This window comes from Eubalaena glacialis, chromosome 1 (assembly GCF_028564815.1).
Source record: "Eubalaena glacialis isolate mEubGla1 chromosome 1, mEubGla1.1.hap2.+ XY, whole genome shotgun sequence".
NCBI classification, from domain to species: domain Eukaryota; kingdom Metazoa; phylum Chordata; class Mammalia; order Artiodactyla; family Balaenidae; genus Eubalaena; species Eubalaena glacialis.
Genome location: NC_083716.1, coordinates 158,523,692 through 158,549,337, shown reverse-complemented (window position 1 = coordinate 158,549,337; position 25,646 = coordinate 158,523,692). Strand labels below are relative to the sequence as shown.

At 44.0% G+C, this 25,646-nt stretch overlaps 1 protein-coding gene across 2 annotated transcripts in view; it reads right to left on the bottom strand.

The window, feature by feature from the left end:
- The window catches only part of KIF5C (kinesin family member 5C), a 162,119-nt gene that overhangs the window by 84,245 nt on the left and 52,228 nt on the right, over positions 1-25,646 (bottom strand). The window contains exons 2-3 of one of the 2 annotated variants that reach the window (XM_061199905.1): positions 14,492-14,582; positions 6,424-6,497 (exon numbers count right to left, since the gene is read on the bottom strand). The exons of the other annotated variant lie outside the window; for it this stretch is intronic. Coding sequence (XP_061055888.1) covers positions 6,424-6,497; positions 14,492-14,582 — 165 coding nt within the window. The remainder of the gene's footprint in view (positions 1-6,423; positions 6,498-14,491; positions 14,583-25,646) is intronic. 2 annotated transcript variants of the gene reach the window in all.

Below are 25,646 nucleotides of genomic sequence, written 5' to 3'. Positions count from 1 at the left end.
GGGTATTCTGGCCCTATAGATAACCATTATTCTACTGATAAATTAATACAATTTAGTCTCACTACTCCTTACATTTTTCCCACAATCATTAAACGTTTCCCTCTACCAAATGCCTTTACTGTTTTTACAGATGGATCATCTAATGGCATTACAGCTATAATCACAGATACTGGCATCCAAATTAAAGAACGTACTAACCTATGTTCTGCTCAGCGAGTTGAATTACATGCCATTATTATGGCCTTTCAAAAATTTTCCATGGTATCTTTTAATCTATATTCTGATAGTCGTTATTTAGTTGAGGTCCTAGTAGCTTTGGAAACTGCCACACTTGGCCATACTAATGATGATCAATTATTTCATACCTTTATGACTTTACAGCATTTAATTCGTACACATCAAGGTCCCGTCGCAGTGCTTCATATCAGAGCACATTCTTCCCTGCCTGGACCATTGACTTTTGGTAACACTTCGGCTGATTCTCTTACTAAATCTTTAGCAGGTACTGTGACCCAGCCTGCTGCTGTGCAACACGCTCAAAATTCTCATTCTTTGCATCATCAATCTTCAGCCATGTTACAAAAACAATTTGCCATTTCTCGAGAGGCCGCTAGACAAATTGTTAAACAATGTTCCCAATGTGCTCCACATCTCCCAGTTCCTCATCTTGGGAGTCAATCCTCGCGGTCTTCGCCCTGCTCATATATGGCAAATGGATGTTACTCATGTTTCTTCCTTTGGAAAGCTTCAGTTTGTTCATGTAACTATTGACACTTATTCTGGCTTCCTTTGTGCTACTGCCCAGACTGGAGAAGCCACAAAGCATGTTATTACCCACTTATTTCACTGTTTTGCCTTCATGGGAATTCCCTGAATACTTAAAACGGATAATGCCCCTGGCTATACTAGTACTTCTTTTGCTTCTTTCTGTGCTACTTTTAGCATTACTCACCTTACTGGTATTCCTTACAATCCTCAAGGACAAGGCATTGTTGAACATGCGAATCAAGCTCTAAAGCTCACTCTTTCTAAAATACAAAAGGGGGAATATGCTAAGACACCCCATGCCTTATTGAATCATGCCGTGTTTATTTTAAATTTTTTGACAGTTGATCGAGCAGGTAACACAGCTTTTGAACGTCTGATGGCCACTTCCACAGCTCAAAGAGCTTTGGCACAGGTGCTGTGGAAGGACCCTCTGACAAATATATGGAATGGACCTGATCCAGTTTTAATCTGGGGTCGAGGTCATGTTTGTGTTTTTCCTAGAAGTGCTGATTCCCCTCGGTGGCTTCCTGAAAGTCTTGTTAGACAGATAGATGGCAAGAAAGACCCTGCAGCTGATTCGGAGGATGCGGCGCCTCTCGCTGAATGTGAAGACTACTCCAGGGATGGATCCCAAGAGAAGACGTCGGAAAAGGAGGCGTCCAGCACGAAGGACTCGGCAAAGTGATCCTCCGACTTGGGGTCAATTGAAGAAGTTGGTGGCTCAAGTTCAGGAATTAGTGACTGCTCAAAGGACTTCTTTTACCCCTATGACAATGTTTTTGGCTATGTTGGCTGCTTTATCTGCCACTGCAGCCACGGCCGGGATTGCTCTATCCAAAAGCGTGAATGAAGCCCATTTTGTCAACCAGTTATCTAAAATTACCAGTGTGGCTTTGGCTCTTCAAAGTCATATGGATTCCCAACTAAAAACTGAACTTGATGAATTAAAAGATGTGGTCTTAAGTCTGGGAGATCAAATTAATGGTCTAAAGATTAGAATGAAATTGAATTGTCATGCTAAATAGTCTTGGATCTGTGTAACGGCGCATAAGTACAATGAATCTGACTGGGATTGGGAAAGAATCAAAATGCATATTCTTAGTGTACGGTCTGACAGCAAAATTAGTTTAGATATACGTAAATTAAATGCAGAAATTCAAGCTATACAAGAATCGCACCTAGATGAAAGTGATCCAACAGAAATTATAAAAGGGTTGGTTAGTCAACTACATTGGCTCAATCCCCAAAACTGGATTCAGGGTGGCTTATCTCTAGCCATTATGTGTTTTCTTATGTTGGCAATTATCCCATGCTTTGTAAAATTTGTTCTGCACCGATATGTTCGTCTCAGTACTGAGCTCCATGGTTTGCGTTTACAACAACATGCTTTAAAAAAGAAAAAAGGGGGACCTGTGGGAGGCATGCAGTCTTAGCCAGAGGTAACTCCTGGTGGAGACAGTATGTCTCTCACAAAAAGCAGAGCCACTTAAGGGCTTTGTTTCCTTGACTTGGAATGCACTCTTTGTTCCAGGCCTGGGGAATGTAAAAGAGATCAGCAAAGCTATCTCAGGCCAGGAGACCTCAGGGAACTGAGAGTCCTGGTTGTTCCTTATGGCTGGGGGCTGTGTGTGCCTAGTTAAGAGAAGTTAATGTTCAAGGTCGTTGTAAACTTGCTGACGTTCATGGTGGTGACTGAACTGAGACGATAAGCAACTTTATGGGTTCCTCTTCTGTCTATATAAGATTCAGTAGATTCTAAATAAAGTGCCTTGCAACCATCAGTTGTCTTGGTCCTTCTGACCCCATACTCGCGGTGCTATTCAGTCCCTTGCCCCTCTCCGTCGGGACCTGGAAGACCCTCTGCGGTGGCTGGACCGTCGCAGTGTTCCATAAAGGTCTTCACTGCATCTATGTTGACTGCTTTGCAAATGAAACGCACATGTACACATACAATAAACAGTCACCTCAGGCAGTAAAAGGTGGTCAGGAGGCAAAGAGCTATAGAAACTCAGAGAACAGAGAAGTCCCTTCCAGCTGGGGTGATATGGATGGCTTCCTTGAGAGACACCAAATCCTGAGGGATGAGTAAGATTAAGGATGGACAAAGAGGATGTGGGCAGAGGAGAGGAGATGGGAGTAACAGAACAAAGGTCGGAACTGAGAGAACAACGACAAGTTTAGTGGGCTGGAGGATCAGGGATGGACTCGAGTGGAATGCCCCGCTCCGTCATCTCGTTTCTCCCAGAAAGCAAAAAGAAGAGACATTTTAATGCTTGCATCTGTATAATTCTCTTCAAAAACTTTTCCCACTTCTGAAGGTGGCCTTCTCGGAGCACATGTGAAAGCAGAAACCAGACCCAGGCCACTGGCCACGGAACAAGACCCCCTTTGTTCCAGCCCCCATGGCCTCCTCAGCCTCCCAAGCAGGACAGAGTTTCCTGAAACACTTAAGATGGGAGAGCAGGGGGCCTGTCAGCGCAAGAGCCCCAATGCACTCAGACAGGCTCATTAAAAATCACTTGGCAACTCCTCGCAGCAGGGCAGCCTGCACCCTTCCAGGGCCTCCAGGTGTCCCTTTGGGCAGAAGGAAAAACACTGCGTGTCTCCATCCACCTAAATCCGTGTGCAGAAGAGGGCCACAAAGTGAGGCACGGGGCCGAGAGAAGCCCTTCCCAGCCTCCCGCGCTGAACAAAGGCCAAGCCCTCTCTTCCCCAGGCAGCCGGCACCCAGGGACCTCGCTTCCAACCCTCCCCTGAGCGCTGCCCGCCAGAGCCCAGCCAGGGCCCAGTGCACCAAGGGTCCTATGGAGCTTAGCACCAACACTGCCAAGTATTTCCTCTTTGCACTAAAAATCCGCCTGAAACGCGCCATTTTCAGAAGCTAATCTTTCCAATTTTATGTCGGCTTATCTGTTTGTTCCCCTCAGTAGAAGGTAATGGAATCACCATTGGATGTCAGACCCAAAACGGAGGGGATTAAAATGAAAAACAGCTTTTAAATGTGACAGCTCTGTCCATTCAGGGAGTTAACAGCCCCTTGCAAAAGCCTTTAAAGGATCACAATGTGTAATGCCGAATACATAAAATCCTCCTTTCAGATGGTGAGAGCCCTGCGGGGTTTTTTTTTAAATTTAATTGCATTCCAGGATCTTGGGTTTCCTGGTCTCCTACAGTCTCTGGATTTCAGCTTGGGGTTCCTCCTTTCCTCTGTTTTCCTCTAAAATATCCCCTACCTTTTCTCCAACCTAAAATCACCCAACAGAAAGAGCCAGATGAAATGTGTGTAGGGGGTGAGAAGGTGCTTGGAAAGGACCCACAGCCACCCCACTCCTTCCTCCTGTGGGCCTAAGCATGTGATCCTCCAAAGTCACAATAAAGAAAAGCAGCTCATTACTAGCAACCTTTTAAAACTGCCAAGGATGGAAAGGAGACAGAATTTAGGCAACTGTTAGAGTGGCCCGCACAGAATCCCATTCCCTTAGGCCCCGTGATTCCCTCTGGACCCACAGCACTGCTCCAGGAGTTGCGTGGCTGACACCGTGAGTCACAGAGGGCTGGCGATGCCCTCATTTAATAAGACGTCTCCAATTTTAGTGTGCAAGAGCTGGCATACCTCTTTGCCATCTCCTCATACCCACCTATCCCTGCCATACACACAAAACACAAACTAAGGTTTTACTCTGGGGACAGGTCTCTCCTTTGACAGTTTACAATTTAAATTTATGACATTTAGCAAACACCTTGTATTTCCCAAAGACGAATTAATCCCAAAGCTTAAAAGGTCACTCGTAGAGGCATTTTTGTAAGATGCGGGGGGATTTTAAATATTGCATTTTTTGTATTGTATATTGTTTGGTAATTTTCCAAAGAACTAAGGAATGATTCCCTCATGAGAAGCCATCTCTTAATATCTCTCTCTCTCTCTCTCTCTCATGCCTTATGAACCATGAAGAAGGTTCTGTCCATGGTTACTGCAGTGGGTGGAACTAAGGAAATGTATATCACTGCGGCTTTTCTAGCGCCTAGAAGGTTAAGGGTCTGGGGCCCAGGAGGAGAGGCAGGCGAGGGGCCAGAGCCGGAGAGTGGGGACGGCCATGCCTGTACCACCATTTCCAAGGAGTACTGCAGTAGGATGTGAGATGCAGAGAAGAGAGACGGAAAGGCTCAGGTGTCAGGAAACAGTCCTGCTCCGTCTAGAAAAGGTGGCAAATAAACCTCGTGCTTCCTTTAATCCGTACAATCTCTGAACCACTCTGTCTCCAGCAAAATGGGGGGGAAGCGAGTCAACACAACAGGAATGAGATCCCCAGAGTCACACCCCACACTTGAAATCGGTGTGAGGAGAACATCAGAGCCCTGGGGATTTCAGCCTCGAGCCTTTGAAATCTCTTCTTCAATAGCAATGATTCATAAGCTAAACCGATTCTGCAGCAGCCGTCTCAGTAACATTCCCAAGAGGGGACAGTAAATGAAAAACATAAGCTTGAAGGATTAAGGATTCATCTTACCCTGCTGCTTGTAAGCTGAATTCCCCAAACTTCCTCTGTGTAGTTTCTTGTAATAACTGCTCTTTCACCTCTCCTCACCTGTCAGGTGGGCCCAGCCTTTAGAAGAATTATCCAGCCCCAAAGGCCATATAGGAGTCCGATCCACGGCAAAAAGCAGGAAAAGAAGAGGTAAAGGGGACCAATTTTGTCTGCAGGCGCGCGCCTTGTCTGGAAGACAGCCTGGAGCCACAGAGCTCCAGGGCTAACAATTAGAGCTGGTGTCACACCCTCAAGTGCACAGAGAGGCCAGGTGTGTAAGTCTCCGGGGAAGGATGCTGAACACTCGCTCACAATGTGCGTGGAGGGGACTAGGGTACACTGGAGGGCCCAGCCCCACAAACGTGCGTCAGCCAGGGCCACCATGAGGCTATCATTTTCACAGATATTTTATCGAAGCCTTCCTAGGTGACCACCACGGTCCCACACAATAGCAACGTGAGTAAAAAGGTGAACAAGACAACGAAGACCACTGCTCCAGTGAAGCTTACACTTTATATTATGGTGACATTTCACCCAGAGTTGCTAGATCTTCAGCATTTTCAACCAAAGTTGGACACTTAGAATTGTTTGAAACCATCCCATTTTAAACACTGCCTGCAATTAAAAACAAACAAACAAACAAAAAACCAAAAAACAATGTGCAGGTCAAACAAAAATATGTCTGTGGGCTGCATTTGGTCCACAAGCCAACTTCTCTCAACCTCTGTCCTACCATTTTTTATTTATTCAGAAGACTTGCCTCCCCAGAGGCCCTTCTTAGACTAAATGATTTTCACAACAGACTTTCTCAGTAAGATTGGGGCGGCAGTCCACAGGGATACTCGCACCACTGTTTAGCTTATCGATGATTATTTTAAATAGAATTTATTGTTCCTATTTTGACAGAGCTATCAACAAAGGATTTTTTAAAATGCTGAACTCCTGAGATTTTATTACTCAACAACATTTTTAAAACTCCTCAAAGACACAAAAAATTGTGACACAGACATAACCACCCCTTAACCATCTACTGCCCAGTCAAAAAGCCGCATGCACCTCGCAGTTTGCTGGAAGCACCACTTCCGTTCAGTCATCTCAGAGACGACATAACAGCACGCTGCAACCTTACCTCCATGGTGTGCGTTTTTCCTGATGATGTCTGTCCATACGCAAAAATTGTCCCATTATAACCCTCAAGGACATCTGCGAGCAAGAAAAAAAATTAAAATTAACCCATTACTTTGATTGCATGCTAGTGCTGGTGGCCTGTTTTAAAATTACATTTTCCAAATGGCCCATCTCATTTTTCACACAAATGATGTATTTCAACTCTATTTGCATTTAAGTAGAATTGTGAGATAAAAGCAGGAATGAGGGCCTCCACTGCTCCACAAAATAAAAAGAAATGGACTCACATGGCTACAGAATATATTAATGAAGAAGGAGGCAGACACACTTTCTCCTGGTAACATCAAAATCGAAACAGGTATCGAGCAGTATATTTTCTTTTTAGTAGAGAAGTATTTGAGTTTTCTTCTCCACGTTGATCTCTTGAGATCAGTTGAGGTGGGAAAAAAAAAAACCAAAACATTATCGTGCCCTGAGTCTCTGGAGTGAGGTGTAGAATAGGATTTCTCTCCTGAAGATCTGATTTGGGTCGGTTTAAACCCTGGCCCCGGCGGGCTCCTTGGGGGGGTTTCTTGAGAAGGCCGCGCTAAGCCCCTTCAGAGCAGAGTTACTCCACAGCTGGGGGGACAGGGTCCCACTCTGTAGACTGAGACACATGGTGACAATCCAATCAGCCTGGAAACCAACTGGGCCCTGACTCGAATTTAGGGCCTCTGTTTTTTCAGTGACTGTGCTAGCAAGATGACCCTGGCCCAAGAGCATCGGGAATTTCTTTTAGTTACACAAGAAGCAGACCGTACCACACGCTGCAGGCCGCTTCCCTCTCTCTCACCCAGGGGACGAGGGGAGGCGTGCGGACAGATGCACTGACGCTGCTATGAGCTGACGATTATCTGTGGGAATTCTTCCAAAGCCGCAAAGGTGATTAAAATATATTTAGTGCTCATTTCCCTCGATCCTACTTCATCCACATAAACATCACTGAAAGTGGAATGATGCATAATTAATATTCCTTGACCCACCATCTCTATATAAAGGGAGGAAGTCCTCATTCCTAAAAGCACCGAGGGGTGGGGAGGGGAGCCCCATAAGGGGGTGTCCTCTCCAAGGCCATTTACAAAAAAATCAAGCCAGGCAATCAGCTCCATCGATTTCAGGCCCTGATTAGGTTGGTTTGTTTGCTTTTTTGGTCTCTCTCAATTTTATGATGCTGGTTAGTTTCTGTTGTTTTGTTGGGTCTTTTTAAAAAAAATTTTAATACACATTTTACTGGTCTGAGCTTTTGGAGTGTGAACTGGGGTCAGGAAAGAAAGCAGGCGTTTTCCTCGGGTAGCTAAAAAAAAGGAAAATTAAGTGGCAGGATTTTTTTTTTTTTTTTTTTTTTTAAATCCTGGCAGCCCTCAAGAGTTTGTGTCAAGCTATATTGAGAGAGAGAAAATGTTCGCACGTATCCAACTTCTGGTAATGGTCTCCCTGGTAACGGGGGAAGCAAAAACTTGAAGACTACAGTGTAAGGGTTGGAGGTTCAAGCTTCAGTTTTCTCAAAAATGCCAACTTGCCCAGAGAAAAGATTTCTACAGTCTGAAAATGGTGGCCGGAGTGGAGAGCTTCTACACAACCACAAATGTGACAGGCTTTCAGGGACCCAAAGAAAGTGGTCTCCACCCTTGGTTGTGGTTTTAAAATTCTACATATTCATGGCACAAACAACTCCAGACAATGAGAATGCCAGCCACAATCCCAGCACTAAAGCTCCTGTTTATTAGAGACTAAACCTCTCCCCCCACACTGAAAGGGCTTTCTTTCTCATCTTAAGTCCCTGTGGAGGAAGCAGCCTGGGACCGACCCCTGACCTCAGGTGTTGGGACAGGAAGACGGAAGCCAAGGCCAGGGGTCCCTCTGTTCCTCGTCACAGCCGCTGGCCACCCTACTCATTCACCTGCACACAGAGGTGGCCCTGAACAACTGCCCCACGCTGAAGAAACCTCAGCTCAGAACCCAGCTCTGCAGACGGGAGAAAACCCAGCACTTACTTCTTCCTCCGCCAGGAAGCAATGGGACCAAGGCATCTGAATTCTGCCCCGTAGACAACCCCCAGGCTCAGTCCACCCCTCTAAACCCACCCTCACTAAGAGAATGCACAATCCTCCTAACTCCTAGTGAGTCACTGCTCACCAAACTCCCTCAGGTTAAGGACTGGGACACATATATGCAAACAAGAGCTCATGGATAGCATCGCTTGTTTGGGGTAGGGAGCTGAGAGGCACATGAGACTCTTACTTGGAGAATCCCTGATTCTTTGCTGCTGCTATTTCAACACTGCGGGCAATTTCTTAGCTGTTTTTTGTTTTGTTTTTTTTTAAGAAAAAGAGAACACATAAGAGAAGCCCATTAGGACAAACTCTGTGTGGCCTTTTTTTTTTTTAACATCTTTATTGGAGTATAATTGCTTTACAATGTTGTGTTAGTTTCTGCTGTATAACAAAGTGAATCGGCTATACGTATACATATATCCCCATATCCCCTCCCTCTAGCGTCTCCCTCCCACCCTCCTTATCCCACCCCCTAGGTGGTCACAAAGCACCAAGCTGATCTCCCTGTGTGATGCAGCTGGTTCCCACTAGCTATCTATTTTACATTTGGTAGTGTATATATGTCCATGCTACTCTCTCACTTTGTCCAGCTTACCCTTCCCCCTCCCACATGTGGCCTTTAAAGTGTTCAGAATCATGTTACAATTAATTTGTTGTTGGAGAACCTACCTCTGGTGCTCAAGGTTGAACAGGGCTGAGGCCGCCCTCTATCAACTGGATTCCGAATCAGAAGGTAATTTAAAAAGAAAACAGAAAACTCTTCAAACCCGGTGTTCTCTACTTTCTTCCAAACTCCAGGGCTGGGGGAGTTTGTTTGTTGTTGAGTCTGTATTTGCTTATGAGAGGAGATGAGAGGCCGGGAGGGGGGCGCAGCACAAAAGTGCATCTGGGGCTGGACCACTGAGATGCGGGGAGATGGACACCCGCCAAGCACAGAGAGATGAGGGGACAGGCCTGTGCCCGGTGCCACTGAGCCACACAACCAACCCGCCCGCCTCTCGCAGAAACAGCCCACAGAAAGGCACTTTCATCACGCTGAGTGACAGGTCCTGGGGCCGAGGAGAGCATTTGTTTCAGAGTCTCCACCATAACAGAATGACTGTTTCTATACACCAGCCACAGAGCCGGGAACCAGCCCAGCTGGACAGAACCTTTCTTTGTGATGGGGTCTGGCGTAATGTGACCTCAGCTCACACCACACAGCCAGCGGCGCCCCACGAACACAGCACACGTCCATCCAGCGGCCAAGCAAACCCAAAAGAGAGAGTCCACAGCGGGTGGGAAGAGGCCTGGGAGGGAGGAGTGGAACGGGGTCCTTGAAAATACTTTCTGCTTCCAGGTGCAGCCTTCAGAGCCAAGCTTTCCATCCTAGGTTTTATTAGTTCTGAGTCCAGGTCTTGCTGAAGCAGAAGAGTTAGTTCCATTATCAGGTAAGAATTTGGGGAAGACATAATCATACCTGCACACCAGGGTGCCTGAGGAGGCTGCTGTGGCCTCCTATCGACTCTCCAGGTGAAACAGTGGCCTGGTCGTGGCACCAGAGCCCCTGGCAATAGTGGCTGCAACTCATCCCTGGCTTGGAATCCTAAGGCTCTTGCCAGCCGACCACACTACTCAGGCAGGCGGTGCCCAGAGAACGCAGAGACCATTCTGCCGAATGCCAGAGGCCAACCAGGATACTGGCCCCGCCAGTCCGAGGGCAGCCACTGTGCCCATGTGAGGGCATGCAGCGTCTTCAGAATGGAAGCGTGTCTCATTATCGGCAGACAGCCAGGGCCACCCTTCGGCTCTGGAACCCAGTCTCCGTTCTCTCCCCTCTCCCCTTCCCCACCGCCATTCCTACCCCTGTCTTTTTGCAATGTGGTCCATATGGCCTGATGGAAAAGGAACAACTCATAAAATAATTATCAAATGCTCATTATGGGCCCACCAGAAAAGTGGGGGCAGGATAGTAAAATTCAAGTAAGTCAGACAAACTCAGGTTCAAGGCCCAGTCTCACTTTACTACTCCCTAAATGACCTGGCCAAGTTACTTCACCTCAATTTCCTCTTTAGTACAAAGGGAATAATAATGCTCACACCTCATAAAGTTGTAAAGATTTAAAATGCAATAACATATGTAAAATGCATAGAGGGTGCCTGACAGATAACAGCAACTAAATAAATATAATTCTTCTTAAGAGTCATATATAATAGAATAATAAAATAGATCTGATAATATCCTAAGCTTGTAACTCTTCAATGGGTCCACATCACCTATAAGATAAAGCCCTTCAATTTCTATCAAATTCTGGTTCACTCTAACTTTTTAGGTCTCATAGCCATGCACCCTGTACCATTCTAAGCTGCCCATATAATTTGGGCCTTTATGCTTTTGCTTTTGCTATCCCTTCTGCTTGTACCGCCCTGCATTTTCTATGCTCCTCAGAACCCAGCCTTTCCAAGAAGCCTTAATTCTCCAATCCTCCTCTCTACCCACCAAAACCAGTAGTGACTTTCTTCTGTGCTCCCATAGCATTTTGCACACACCCATCCTAAAGCACATAATCCCCATGTGTATAATTGTGCATGCATCTGTCTCTTTCCCTATACTCAAAGATTCTTGCAGTCTTATGTATCTTGGTGACTCTAGTCCCTAGCAGTACTTACCACATGGCAAATACCTAATATACTTTCATAAAAGTATGAATGAAAGAAACAACCAAATGAATGCAATTTAAAGAAATCAGAACTGGAAAACAAGAAACCATCTTCTCTAGCACTGGATGGTCTACATCCAATTAATTTGGGAGGCAAATGCCAGGGGTGGCTTCCGCAGGCTGGGACGCAGTTATTCTTATTTCAGTAATAGTGTCCAGTAACCATGGTTTTTAATTCCTAGGGCATCCATAGGAGCCTTTCTATTTATCATGCTGGTACTCACAAACCCTATAACCTCTTCTAGAAGAACTGGAAGAGATTCTACACACTCTTTCAGACGATGTTTTGAGAAATACACACCAGATAAAGAGGGGAGCGTGGGAGATGCCAGGACTCTACAATCAAATGTTCAAAATATTTTTTTTAACTCAGTGAAGTTGAAGGGAATGCAAAGACTGAGAGAGAATAAAGCTGTCCAGTTAAAAGGAGTCTTCCTGATCTCAAAAACATCAAGGGTTTAGATAGACTTGAAAGGAAAGCTCACCAGTCCACTACATCACCATGAATCACAGAGACTGCGATTTAAACTTCCTTTAGAAGTCATTTGATTCAATTCTTGGCCTCTAGAAAAAAAAGACCCCCACTGCACCACCTTCCATTCTTGATGTAAATAGAGCTTGTCATGGCCACAGATGCCTCAGCTATACCTGGTAATCTATTCCAAGCAGTTCTTTCTTATATACCTACATTTTATCTTGCTGATGCAGAAATACATAGCCACTTCCCCTCACACTAGCCTCAGTGGATATTAAAAAAAGTTAAACTTGGTCTTCATTATGCCCCTAATAATTTTCTTTCAAGGGAAAATAAGATACTCTTTATTGCTACAAAATGAGTATGCTCGTGTTATATGTATGGTGCCCAAGAAATGTCTGTTTACTATATCATGTCAGAGCCCGATTTTATTCTATTATTATTATTTTAATTAATTAACAAATTAATTAATTATTGGCTGTGTTGGGTCTTCACTGCTGCGCGCGGGCTCTCTCTAGCTGCAGAGTGCGGGGGCCACTCCTCGCTGCGGCGCGCGGGCCTCTCACTGCGGCGCGCGGGCCTCTCACTGCGGTGGCCTCTCTTGTTGCAGAGCATGGGCTCCAGGCTTGCGGGCTTCAGTAGTTGTGGCACGTGGGCTCAGCAGTTGTGGCACACGGTCCCAGTTGTTCCGCGGCATGTGGGATCCTCCCGGACCAGGGATCGAACCTGTGTCCCCTGAATTGGCAGGCAGATTCCCAATCACTGCGCCACCAGGGAAGTCCCGATTTTATTCTAAATAGCTTTCTTTGTGGCTCACTATATATTTGGGCCTCAAGTTATCCATAGTTAGGGTGTCCACAGGAAACCCCCAGGGATTGCCCAAATCTGACATTTCATATATTATAGAGAATTCCAAGCGCTGAAAGGACCCAAACTTATCTAGTAAATAAAGACTCAAAGATTATTATTATTGTTTGTTAATCACACAATTTTTTAAAAACAGAGTTCATCCATCGCTAATTACAATGTTAACTTAGAGCGGGCAGGTATGTGTTTAAATGGACCTAATGCTTAGCATAGCACGCGGTAAATACTATTTAGATCTGATAATGAAGGAGGAGAGAAATAGAAGGAAATTCTGGCTCATATGTGATTAATCTTACTTTAATAAAAATATGAAAGAGTCTGATAATAGAGGGGAAGGAGGGCTGACTAGGAGCAAACTAGAACTATATATTCCAGAAAGAAAGAGCAAATATATTTAGATAGAAAGAGAAGCAAAAGAGTAGAAATAGAGAGAAGACAAAAATTACCACCAGATATAGGCCCAAACTATTCATTCAAAAAAAGCTCATATTCAGGCATATTTTTTCTCTTCAATTTTCTATAATAATCTTACTGTGAAGACCGTCTAATTTAATGATGTCTACAACAAGAATATGAATAACCATACACCTCAGCAAGGAACATTACATACTGATGGGCGTCACCCACGCAGGTGTCCAGGGTCAGAATTAATCTAACAGATGTACCCAGGGCTGATTTTCACACATTTCAAGTAGTTAGGTTAGTCAGCTCCGCTTCTAAAAATAAGTGGATCTAATATGACAAGGTGTTTGGGGTTTTTTTGTTTTTTGTTTTTTTTACTTTTCACTCTTTAAATCTAGCACTGCCTATAAAAGTGGTAGCATCAAGACATTTGAAAGCACAATTGCTGCAGCATTCAAATTTGAAGGCAAGGATTTAATGATGAAAAGCAAAGTAGCAGGAGATGCCCCTCAGCTCTGTCCAGATGGCGAGCTCCCCAAAGGCAAGCTCCATCCTGCCCCTGATTTAAAAGGGCAAGGTAGAGCAACGTGTAAATTGCTTTGTCTCCCTGCTGTTATTTTGACACAGATCCTTCAGGACCAAGGCCAGTCCCAGAGAATAGGATTGATCTCTAAGACAAAAATTCAGGCTTCAGGCTACCTATGTGGAAGAACAAATGTCAGGATCTGGATGGGATGGTTGAAAGTGGGTTAGATGAAACTATAATTGAGGAATGCTGACTAGCAAGAACAACTCACTAACCAGCAAGGTAATGTGATCTTAGGATGCTGTAGAAAATTCCTTGATGCCCAAGAATTTTCCACATTTAAAGCTTCTTCCTGAAGACTATACTTTCAGGGATCATTTCTATTGACACATACACACTACTATATATAAATAGATAACTGTATAGCACAGAGAACTCTACTCAGTACTCTGTAATGGCCTACATGGGAAAAGAAGCTAAAAAAGAGTAGATATAGGTATATGTATAACAGATTCACTTTGCTGTACACCTAAAACTAACACAACATTGTAAATCAATTATACCCCAATAAAAAAATTTAAAATAAAAAAAAAAAAGTTTCTTTCTGAAGAGACAGATGCACAAAATCAACCAAAAATACACAACTGGAGTCTCAGAATAGATATCTTTCTCCTGAGGAGGTACTATACCTTCAGCAGTATTTTAGAACCATTACAGAAATAGTGTGACTATAGCTTACCTTGCTTTTAAGCTTCTGCGTAACAGAATAACTCTGCCCAAAAGGTGGCAAAAGAAATAAAGAAATCTCCTTGGAAAGGAGGTATTGAGGAGTTAAATAACTTGCCTGACATCACAGCAAATCAGGGCCAGAGCTTGCTATAATTCAGTGTTTCCAATTAGCAGGCCTCTGCTTATGGTCAAGGGGTATTGATTCCTAGGCTGCGAATACCACTTACTGTCTTCCATTACTCTGAAGCGCCCCGAGGAAATGAAGAGCTAGCACTTACCTTTGACAATTTGCTTTGCACACGCGTTGTAAACCTGCTCTTGGGTCGTGGTGGGAGGCAGCACTCTGTCGAAGACATATGGCTTTCCTTGCTAGAAGGAAACGGCAAAGCCCATTAGACGCTTAGGAAGAAAAGGCACTAATGGCAGTAGTCAGACCGTAGGCACTAAGTCACCAAGCCCACTCTTTAAGGCAGTTCCTTACCAAGACTAGGGAAAATTTTTTTTTAATAAATTTATTTATTTATTTTTATTTTTGGCTGCGTTGGGTCTTCGTTGCTGTGCGCGGGCTAAGCGCTGTGAGCGGGGGCTACTCTTCGTTGCAGTGCACAGGCTTCTCATTGCGGTGGCTTCTCTTGTTGTGGAGCAGGGGCTCTAGGACCGCGGGCTTCAGTAGTTGTGGCACTTGGGCTCAGTAGTTGTGGCTAACGGGCTCTAGAGCGCAGGCTCAGTAGTTGTGGCGCACGGGCTTAGTTGCTCCGCAGCATGTGGGATCTTCCCGGACCAGGAATTGAACCCGTGTCCCCTGCATTGGCAGGCGGATTCTTAACCACTGCGCCACCAGGGAAGCCCAAGACTAGGGAAACTTTCTAACATGAACCACACCTATACTGTTTGTGTGTGTGTACTGTATGTTGAGAATCGGAAAGGAGAAAGAAGAAAAACATTTTTTTTTCTACTTGAAGCACCTTTTCTGATGAAATGTACGTTGACACGTCATTCACACATTTAAACAAATATTTAGTCACTGAGAGTTTCTTCTGAGCCAGGCATAGACTAGATGCTAACCAAATCAGAAGACAGTCCTGCTTGGAGAGCATTCAATCAAGTGTGACGGCTATAATGAGCAAGAAAGCAAACACACAGGAAAATGCAATGTGCCTAGGTATAACGTGAAGGGACAGAGGAGATGAGAGAAGGCCAAAGAAGACCTCCGTGAAGCAGTACCAGTTAAGTGGATCTTTAAAAGATCAGAAAGGTTGAGGTATGTGAAGAACCGTGGAAGAACATTCCAGGCAAAGGGTGGAGCAGACAGGAAGGGGCCTGGGGTGCTCAAGGAGCTAGAGGGTGTACAAGAGGAGATGGGAAAGGAAATTAGCCAAGGTAACGCACTTGGATTTTATTCAATAGGAAGATGCCATGATCTGATTTAAGAAGCTGCTCTTTATAGCCAGATATTATTGCTCTGTGTCCTAGATTACTCTAGTGTTTTCTTCATATGCATAAGTGGTGTCTTAACTGGGTGGAGGCTTTGGAGATAAAGGGGGGCCTCTACATAAATATATTTATAAATATATAAATCAAGTGCTCTCCCCAGGTGTGGGCTCTGGGGATTTGGCCCGACACTGGGCTGTGTGCGATTGGAGGAGGGAACTGCTGGAGGGAAGGGAAGAGGTTCTGCTGAGGTGCTACTGACTCCTGAGGTGCAGAGCCCTGTCACTCCACCACTCAGCGTTCAACAAGCAGTTACTGGGCGTTTCCGTGCCCGGTGCTGCACACTGGGGAAGCGGGTGGGGAGGACAGACACTGCCTCTTCCCCGGGAGAACCCCCCCATCACAGCACCTCTTCCCCACCGATTACCGCCCAGGCAAGGGGTGGTCCTCCCCCGGCCCCTTCACCTTCACTTTCCCCAAGTGCAGAAGGGAGGGCAGGAGAATAGAAGGGAGGAGAGGAGAGAGCCCAGAGCCTCCTTTACTCCCACCCTGCACCTCCTACACGTGGCTCTGGACACGGGGAACCACCCAAGGACAGTCTGACACCTCGAAAAGATAACCGCTCATGGGGGGGATCCAAGGGCAAGGCTTGTTACATCCTATAACCTTCACACAGAAGGAAGCACACAGCTGTCAGACCGGCTTAACATTTCACTCCTCTATGTCTATGGTAAAGCCACACGTAGGTGAGGCTACGCGTTAGGGCTGTGCTCTCGAGCTTTAGTCTTTAAAAAAGAGAGATTGTGCCAACCAGGTAAACGAGCTACTTCCAGCTTGGTTTTAGAAAAAAATGGAGAATTTTCAGGTACGATCAAATTTTGTTTTTATACAAAGCAGCAGAACCATTCATTCTGTTAAAATTCTGGAAAGGGATTATTTCCTGATGTTTTGTTCCCAGCAAGTCTCATTCAATCAGTGAATCTAGTATTTGGCTGAATAACCACGATTATACTCCTCACCGCAATCTATTGCCAATGGTCAGCCCACCATATTCTTAGCAGCTTTATCTATTTGTCAAATTCAACTACATGTCAGTAGTGTCAAAGGTTAGAATAAACATTTACAGAGTTTGCCTAAGTATTTGTCATCCGCTGAACCTTCTGGAAAGAAAATGCAGCTTTGCTTAATTTAAAACAAATCCATTATTTCTCCAAACTTGATGAGAATCACCAAAATAAACCGTCTTGTGTACAGCATGATCCTGCTTTAGGTTTTAGAGAAAATGCACTTGACACAGCAGGGGAAAGGACCTATTAAATTATAGTATATGGTACAAAAAATAGGACTCCCCAATTTTGCCCTTTAATTTGAAATGTTTGTTGGAGTGTGCTATGCTTTCACTTTAAGAGACGTAGAAAGCAAGAAATCTCTACTCTTCATTTCAATAATATCACATTTACCAAGTGACAAACGCATAATACAACAATTTTCCATAAGCTGAAGTTAATTCCCAAACAGAAACTGCCTTCGAGAAAAGAGAAAATTTAGAAAATGATTTGTTATGAGACTTATCTTGTCAGGATTAGAACATAAATTAGTTTAAAATGTAAGCATTTTTATGTGTCTTTTCATGCACTGAGGCGGTCATAGGCTTTTATTTTCAAGAACTGACTTGCGACATAGTGTGCCAGCTGTATATACAACTGCCATTTAAGCAAAAATAACAACAACGAACTCATCAATCTCTGCTGTTTTGGTAAAGAAATGAAAATCTCACAAATCCTGGTCGAGACTGCAGCAAAGACCCCCAGGAGATAAGAGTCTCCCTGTTTCTGATCCCACTGTGGCTGAGGGTTTCTGTGGGCAGGCAATGGGCCCAGCTTGCTCTAGTTGTCACTACATTTGCAGCTGCAGAATAAATTTTTGGATTTACATTTTAATATGGGTGCTGGGTGCTAACATTTGAAACTGAATGATGAGGTCACCAGTTACTCCTTCTGGAGACACTTTCCTTTCCAGGCACCTATTCAGCACATGGTCCTCTGAGACCTCTCTGGCCACTCTGTCCATGACCTTTGCTGATGTCTCTTCCAGACTTCTGAGTGACAGTGTGTCCTGGACCCAGACCTCAGCCTCCTCTCTGTAATTCAAATGAACATGTCAGCCTTCAATTCTCACCCAAGCTCCAGATTCATATACTCAATCACCTGCTAGACATGTCCACTTGGATGTCCATTAGCCATCTCAAACTTGACTGGACAAAAAAGAACCATCAAGCCCTCTATGTCTGAGTAAGAATTGCACCACCAATCACCTAGTACTCAGGCCAGAATCATTCATCATGTCCCATAGATTCCAAATCCAAAATATATCCCAAATTCTATCACTTCTCACCATCTACACCACATAACCCCAGTCCAAGCCACCATCATTTCTCATCAAGACAACAGCTACAGTCTCCTGACTGGTCTCCCTGCCTCCATTCTTGCTCCTAACAATCCAATCTTCACTGAGCAGTCAGAGTGAGCTTTCTAGAGCTATAAATCAAATGATATCATCCCTCTTAAAATTCTCCAGTGGCTCCTATTATACTTAGACTAGACCCTCTCCACCCTCAGCTCCCTGCATTCTCCTCCATCTTACTACAGCGTAGCCCACTGGACTTCCTTCAGTACCGTACTTATTCCTCGGCTCAGAGCCTTTGCTCTTAACTCTTCCACCTTCTTGGAATTCTCTCACTGCAGATCTTCACTTGGCTCACCACAGATCTTCATTTGGCTGTCTCTTCATCCCCTGCCAGATGTCAACTCCAACTTCTCCTCCTTTGAGGGCTTCCGTGACCCTAAACTAAAGCAGCCCCACCCCACCCTGACATCACTTTCTATTACATTACCCTATTTGGTTTGCTCCACAGCAATTACTATGTGACCCATTCTCAACCAATCAAATGGACCACTACTATTAAAGTATCTAACCAGCTAAGACAGAAGCCATATTCATGCCAAGACCTAATTGCATGTTATGCAAACCTGCTGCAATTTATGAAAGGAATCTGGATGGGACACACACTCCACATACATTACAACTGAAAATAAGGTAACCCAGCTTTGCCATGAAAGTCTCTCGCAGAGCAGTGCTAATTGCATGGGAGCAGTGTACTAAATAACGTACCAGGATCACATACAAAAAAATAACAGCAGATGGTTCTTACATTTTTATAGTTAAAATTAAAAAAAAAAAAGCCAAACCACCAGAATTCCTATCAAGTTATTGAGAGCAAAGTGTCTGTGAACCATATGGCCTGTCTGTTAATACATTTGACCTGTTACCCAACAACTGTTCCCCATCCTGGAAGGAATATTACTCTGGGAGACAGAAGAAAGCAAAAGACCCACTTAAAATTTTAGAAAATGGGCACCAGGAGAGAGGTTAAGGAAACTGAAATTAATTACGCCCAAGAAGAGATAATCAAGAGGTAATCTAATAACAATCTCTGAGACCAACCAAGGGTTGTGACCAAAGGGGGCCAATGATTTAAATGATTTTTCTTCTATCTTTATTAAGAAAGAAAGAAACAGGAAAAAAAGACTTAAATTTCCACAACAAGATTTAAACTCACTCTGTGGGATTATCTTCAGACACTGAGTAGAGGAAGTGATTACTGAGAATATCACTAACCTCTCCATCCCAGGTGTTTGTGTGACTTCACTCTTGAAAGTACAGAATATGACAAGTTCTTCTTGTGCTGACCACCTTCTCACTACTGTCCACCAACACCATCACCAACCACTGTGATCCAAATCCTTTTATATTTTATCTCTTTTAATTCTCACAGTAACTCCATGAGGTAGGTCTTATTATCTCCATTTCACAAACTGGAAAACTAAGGCCCAGTCACATCATCAGCTCTATTACTTTGGGGAAATTACTTTAAGTCTCTAATTTCAAGTGTTCTTCCTTTACATCATGCTGTTTTCCTAGGTAGCTAATGATTTATTGGAAAAGTAGGAGACACTTGGAAAAGCAGATGTTAGGACTAACATGAAAGATTGAAGCAAAGCGATTAATGAGGCAACAAAAGACAGAGAGCCCTACCATAGCCTACGGAAGTCGAGACAGTGTTAACCATGAAGATGGGATTGACAGGAACCCAATGAGCAAAGAAGGGCTTAAGATCAGGAAAGAAGGACAAGACTGCCAAGAAACACGGTGGGCATGCACATGGCAAGGCTTCCTTGCAACGGAAGGAATTAAAAACAGGTGAAAGGAGTCAGGGCAAGATGGCGGAAGAGTAAGACGCGGAGATCACCTTCCTCCCCACAGATACATGAGAAATACATCTACACGTGGAACTGCTCCTACAGAACACCCACTGAACGCTGGCAGAAGACGTCAGACCTCCCGAAAGGCAAGAAAATCCCCACGTACTTGGGTAGGGCAAAAGAAAAAAGAAATAACAGAGACAAAAGAATAGGGACGGGACCTGCACCAGTGGCAGGGAGCTGTGAAGGAGGAAAGGTTTCCACACACTAGGAAGGCCCTTCACGGGCAGAGAATGCGGGTGGCAGAGGGGGGAAGCTTCAGAGCCACGGAGGAGAGCGCAGCCACAGGGGTGCGGAGGGCAAAGCGGAGAGATTCCCGCACAGAGGCTCGGCGCCGAGCAGCACTCACCAGCCCGAGAGGCTTGTCTGCTCAGCCGCTGGGGCGGGCGGGGGCTGGGAGCTGAGGCTCGGGCTTCGGTGCTAGCCGGGAGGGAGTCCGGGAAAAAGACTGCAGCTGCCGAAGAGGCAAGAGACTTTTTCTTGCCTCTTTGTTTCGCAGCGCGCAAGGAGAGGGGATTCAGAGCGCTGCTTAAACGAACTCCAGAGACGGGCGCGAGCCGCAGCTGTCAGCGTGGATCCCACAGCAACAGGGGCGCAGAGGGAAAAACGGAGAGATTCCCGCACAGAGGCTCGGCGCCGAGCAGCACTCACCAGCCCGAGAGGCTTGTCTGCTCGCCCGCCGGGGCGGGCGGGGGCTGGGAGCTGAGGCTCGGGCTTCGGTCGGATCGCAGCGAGAGGACTGGGGTTGGTGGCGTGAACACAGCCTGAAGGGGCTGGTGCACCACAGCTAGCTGGGAGGGAGCCCGAGAAAAAGTCTGCAGCTGCCGAAGAGGCAAGAGACTTTTTCTTGCCTCTTTGTTTCGCAGCGCGCAAGGAGAGGGGATTCAGAGCGCTGCTTAAACGAACTCCAGAGACGGGCGCGAGCCGCGGCTATCAGCGCGGACCCCAGAGGCGGGCATGAGACGCTAAGGCTGCTGCTGCCGCCACCAAAAAGCCTGTGTGCGAGCACAGGTCACTCTCCACACCGCCGCTCCCGGGAGCCAGTGCAGCCCGCCACGGCCAGGCTCCCGTGATCCGGGGACAACTTCCCCGGGAGAACGCATGGCGCGCCTCAGGCTGCTGCAACGTCACGCCAGCTTCTGCCGCCGCAGGCTCGCCCCGCCTCCTCCGTACCGCTCCCTCCCCCCGGCCTGACTGAGCCAGAGCCCCCGAATCAGCTGCTCCTTTAACCCCGTTCTGTCTGGGCGGGGAACAGACGCCCTCAGGCGACCTACATGCAGAGGCGGGTCCAAATCCAAAGCTGAACCCTGGGAGCTGTACGAACAAAGAAGAGAAAGGGAAATCTCTCCCAGCAGCCTCAGAAGCAGCGGATTAAAGCTCCACAAACAACTTGATGTGCCTGCATCTGTTGAATACCTGAATAGACAACGAATCATCCCAAATTTAGGAGGTGGACTTTGGGATCAGGATATATTAATTTTTCCCCTTTTCCTTTTTTTGTGAGTGTATATGTGTATGCTTCTGGGTGAGATTTTGTCTGTATAGCTTTGCTCTCACCGTTAGTCCTAGGGTTAGGCCCGTCCTTTTTTTTTTTTTTTTTTACTTAGAAATTCTTTTTTCTTTTTTCCCTAATAAATGTTTTCTTAACAATTTTTTCCATATTTTCTATTTTTTAAAAATTAAAAAAAATTTTAGTAAGTTTTTTCATATTTTTTATTTAAAAAATTTTTTTCTTAATAAATTTTTTTCTTAATAATTTTTTATTTTTTATTATAAAAAATTAATAAATCTATTTTTAAAAATTAAAAAAAATTTTTTCTTAATAAATTTATTCTTAATAATTTTTTTATTTTTTATTATAATAGCTTTATTTTATTTTATTTTATCCTCTTTCTTTCTTTCCATTTTTTCTCCCTTTTATTCTGAGCCGTGTGGATGAAAGGCTCTTGGTGCTCCAGCCAGGCATCAGGGCTGTGCCTCTGAGGTGGGAGAGCCAACTTCAGGACACTGGTCCACAAGAGACCTCCCAGCTCCACGTAATACCAAACGGTGAAAATCTCTCAGAGATCTCCATCTCAACATCAAGACCCAGCTTCACTCAACGACCAGCAAGCTACAGTGCTGGACACCCTATGCCAAACAACTAGCAAAACAGGAACACAGCCCCATCCATTAGCAGAGAGGCTGCCTAAAGTCATAATAAGGCCACAGACACCCCAAAACACACCACCAGACGTGGACGTGCCCACCAGAAAGACAAGATCCAGCCTCATCCACCAGAACACAGGCACTAGTTCCCTCCACCAGGAAACCTACACAACCCACTGAACCAACCTTAGCCACTGGGGACAGACACCAAAAACAACGGGAACTACGAACCTGCAGCCTGTGAAAAGGAGACCCCAAACACAGTAAGATAAGAAAAATGAGAAGACAGAAAAACACACAGCAGATGAAGGAGCAGGGTCAAAACACACCAGACCTAACAAATGAAGAGGAAATAGGTAGTCTACCTGAAAAAGAATTCAGAATAATGATAGTAAGGATGATCCAAAATCTTGGAAATAGAATAGACAAAATGCAAGAAACATTTAACAAGGACGTAGAAGAACTAAAGAGGAACCAAGAAACGATGACAAGCACAGTAAATGAAATTAAAAATACTCTAGATGGGATCAATAGCAGAATAACTGAGGCAGAAGAACGGATAAGTGACCTGGAAGATAAAATGGTGGAAATAACTACTGCAGAGCAGAATAAAGAAAAAAGAATGAAAAGAACTGAGGACAGTCTCAGAGACCTCTGGGACAACATTAAACGCACCAACATTCGAATTATAGGGGTCCCAGAAGAAGAAGAGAAAAAGAAAGGGACTGAGAAAATATTTGAAGAGATTATAGTTGAAAACTTCCCTAATATGGGAAAGGAAATAGTTAATCAAGTCCTGGAAGCACAGAGAGTCCCATACAGGATAAATCCAAGGAGAAACACACCAAGACACATATTAATCAAACTATCAAAAATTAAATATAAAGAAAACATATTAAGAGGAGCAAGGGAAAAACAACAAATAACACACAAGGGCATCCCCATAAGGTTAACAGCTGATCTTTCAGCAGAAACTCTGCAAGCCAGAAGGGAGTGGCAGGATATACTTAAAGTGATGAAGGAGAAAAACCTACAACCAAGATTATGCTACCCATCAAGGATCTCATTCAGATTTGATGGAGAAATTAAAACCTTTACAGACAAGCAAAAGCTGAGAGAGTTCAGCACCACCAAACCAGCTTTACAACAAATGCTAAAGGAACTTCTCTAGGCAAGAAACACAAGAGAAGGAAAACACCTACAATAACAAACCCAAAACATTTAAGAAAATGGGAATAGGAACATACATATCGATAATTACCTTAAATGTAAATGGATTAAATGCTCCCACCAAAAGACACAGACTGGCTGAATGGATACAAAAACAAGACCCATATATATGCTGTCTACAAGAGACCCACTTCAGACCTAGAGACACATACAGACTGAAAGTGAGGGGATGGAAAAAGATATTCCATGCAAATGGAAATCAAAAGAAAGCTGGAGTAGCAATTCTCATATCAGACAAAATAGACTTTAAAATAAAGACTATTACAAGAGACAAAGAAGGACACTATATAATGATCAAGGGATCGATCCAAGAGGAAGGTATAACAATTGTAAATATTTATGCACCCAACATAGGAGCACCTCAATACATAAGGCAAATACTAACAGCCATAAAAGGGGAAATCGACAGCAACACAATCATAGTAGGGGACTTTAACACCCCACTTTCACCAATGGACAGATCATCCAAAATGAAAATAAATAAGGAAACACAACCTTTAAATGATACATTAAACAAGATGGACTTAATTGATATTTATAGGACATTCCACCCAAAAACAACAGAATACACATTTTTCTCAAGTGTTCATGGAACATTCTCCAGGATAAATCATATCTTGGGTCACAAATCAAGCCTTGGTAAATTTTAAAAAATTGAAATCGTATCAAGTATCTTTTCCGACCACAACGCTATGAGACTAGATATCAATTACAGGAAAAGATCTGTAAAAAATACAAACACATGGAGGCTACACAATACACTACTTAATAACGAAGTCATCACTGAAGAAATCAAAGGGGAAATCAAAAAATACCTAGAAATAAATGACAATGGAGACACGACGATCCAAAACCTATGGGATGCAGCAAAAGCAGTTCTAAGAGGGAAGTTTATAGCAATACAAGCCTACCTCAAGAAACAGGAAACATCTCGAATAAACAACCTAACCTTGCACCTAAAGCAATTCGAGAAAGAAGACCAAAAAACCCCAAAGTTAGCAGAAGGAAAGAAATCATAAAGATCAGATCAGAAATAAATGAAAAAGAAATGAAGGAAACAATAGCAAAAATCAATGAAACTAAAAGCTGGTTCTTTGAGAAGATAAACAAAATTGATAAACCATTAGCCAGACTCATCAAGAGAAAAAGGGAGAAGACTCAAATCAATAGAATTAGAAATGAAAAAGGAGAAGTAACCACTGACACTGCAGAAATACAAACGATCATGAGAGATTACTACAAGCAACTCTATGCCAATAAAATGGACAACCTGGAAGAAATGGACAGATTCTTAGAAATGCACAACCTGCCGAGACTGAACCAGGAAGAAATAGAAAATATGAACAGACCAGTCACAAGCACTGAAATTGAAACTGTGATTAAAAATCTTCCAACAAAAAAAAGCCCAGGACCAGATGGCTTCACAGGCGAATTCTATCAAACATTTAGAGAAGAGCTAACACCTATCCTTCTCAAACTCTTCCAAAATATTGCAGAGGGAGGAACACTCCCCAACTCATTCTACGAGGCCACCATCACCCTGATACCAAAACCAGACAAAGATGTCACAAAGAAAGAATACTACAGGCTAATATCACTGATGAACATAGATGCAAAAATCCTCAACAAAATACTAGCAAACAGAATCCAACAGCACATTAAAAGGATTATACACCATGATCAAGTGGGGTTTATTCCAGGAATGCAAGGATTCTTCAATATACGCAAATCAATCAATGTGATACATCATATTAACAAATTGAAGGAGAAAAACCATATGATCATCTCAATAGATGCAGAGAAAGCTTTCGACAAAATTCAACACCCATTTATGATAAAAGCCCTGCAGAAAGTAGGCATAGAGGGAACTTTCCTCAACATAATAAAGGACATATATGACAAACCCACAGCCAACATTGTCCTCAATGGTGAAAAACTGAAACCATTTCCACTAAGATCAGGAACAAGACAAGGTTGCCCACTCTCACCACTATTATTCAACATAGTTTTGGAAGTGTTAGTCACAGCAATCAGACAAGAAAAGGAAATAAAAGGAATCCAAATCGGAAAAGAAGAAGTAAAGCTGTCACTGTTTGCAGATGACATGATACTATACACAGAGAATCCTAAAGATGCCACCAGAAAACTACTAGAGCTAATCAATGAATTTGGTAAAGTAGCAGGATACAAAATTAATGCACAGAAATCTCTTGCATTCCTATACACTAATGATGAAAAATCTGAAAGTGAAATTAAGAAAACACTCCCGTTTACCATTGCAACAAAAAGAATAAAATATCTA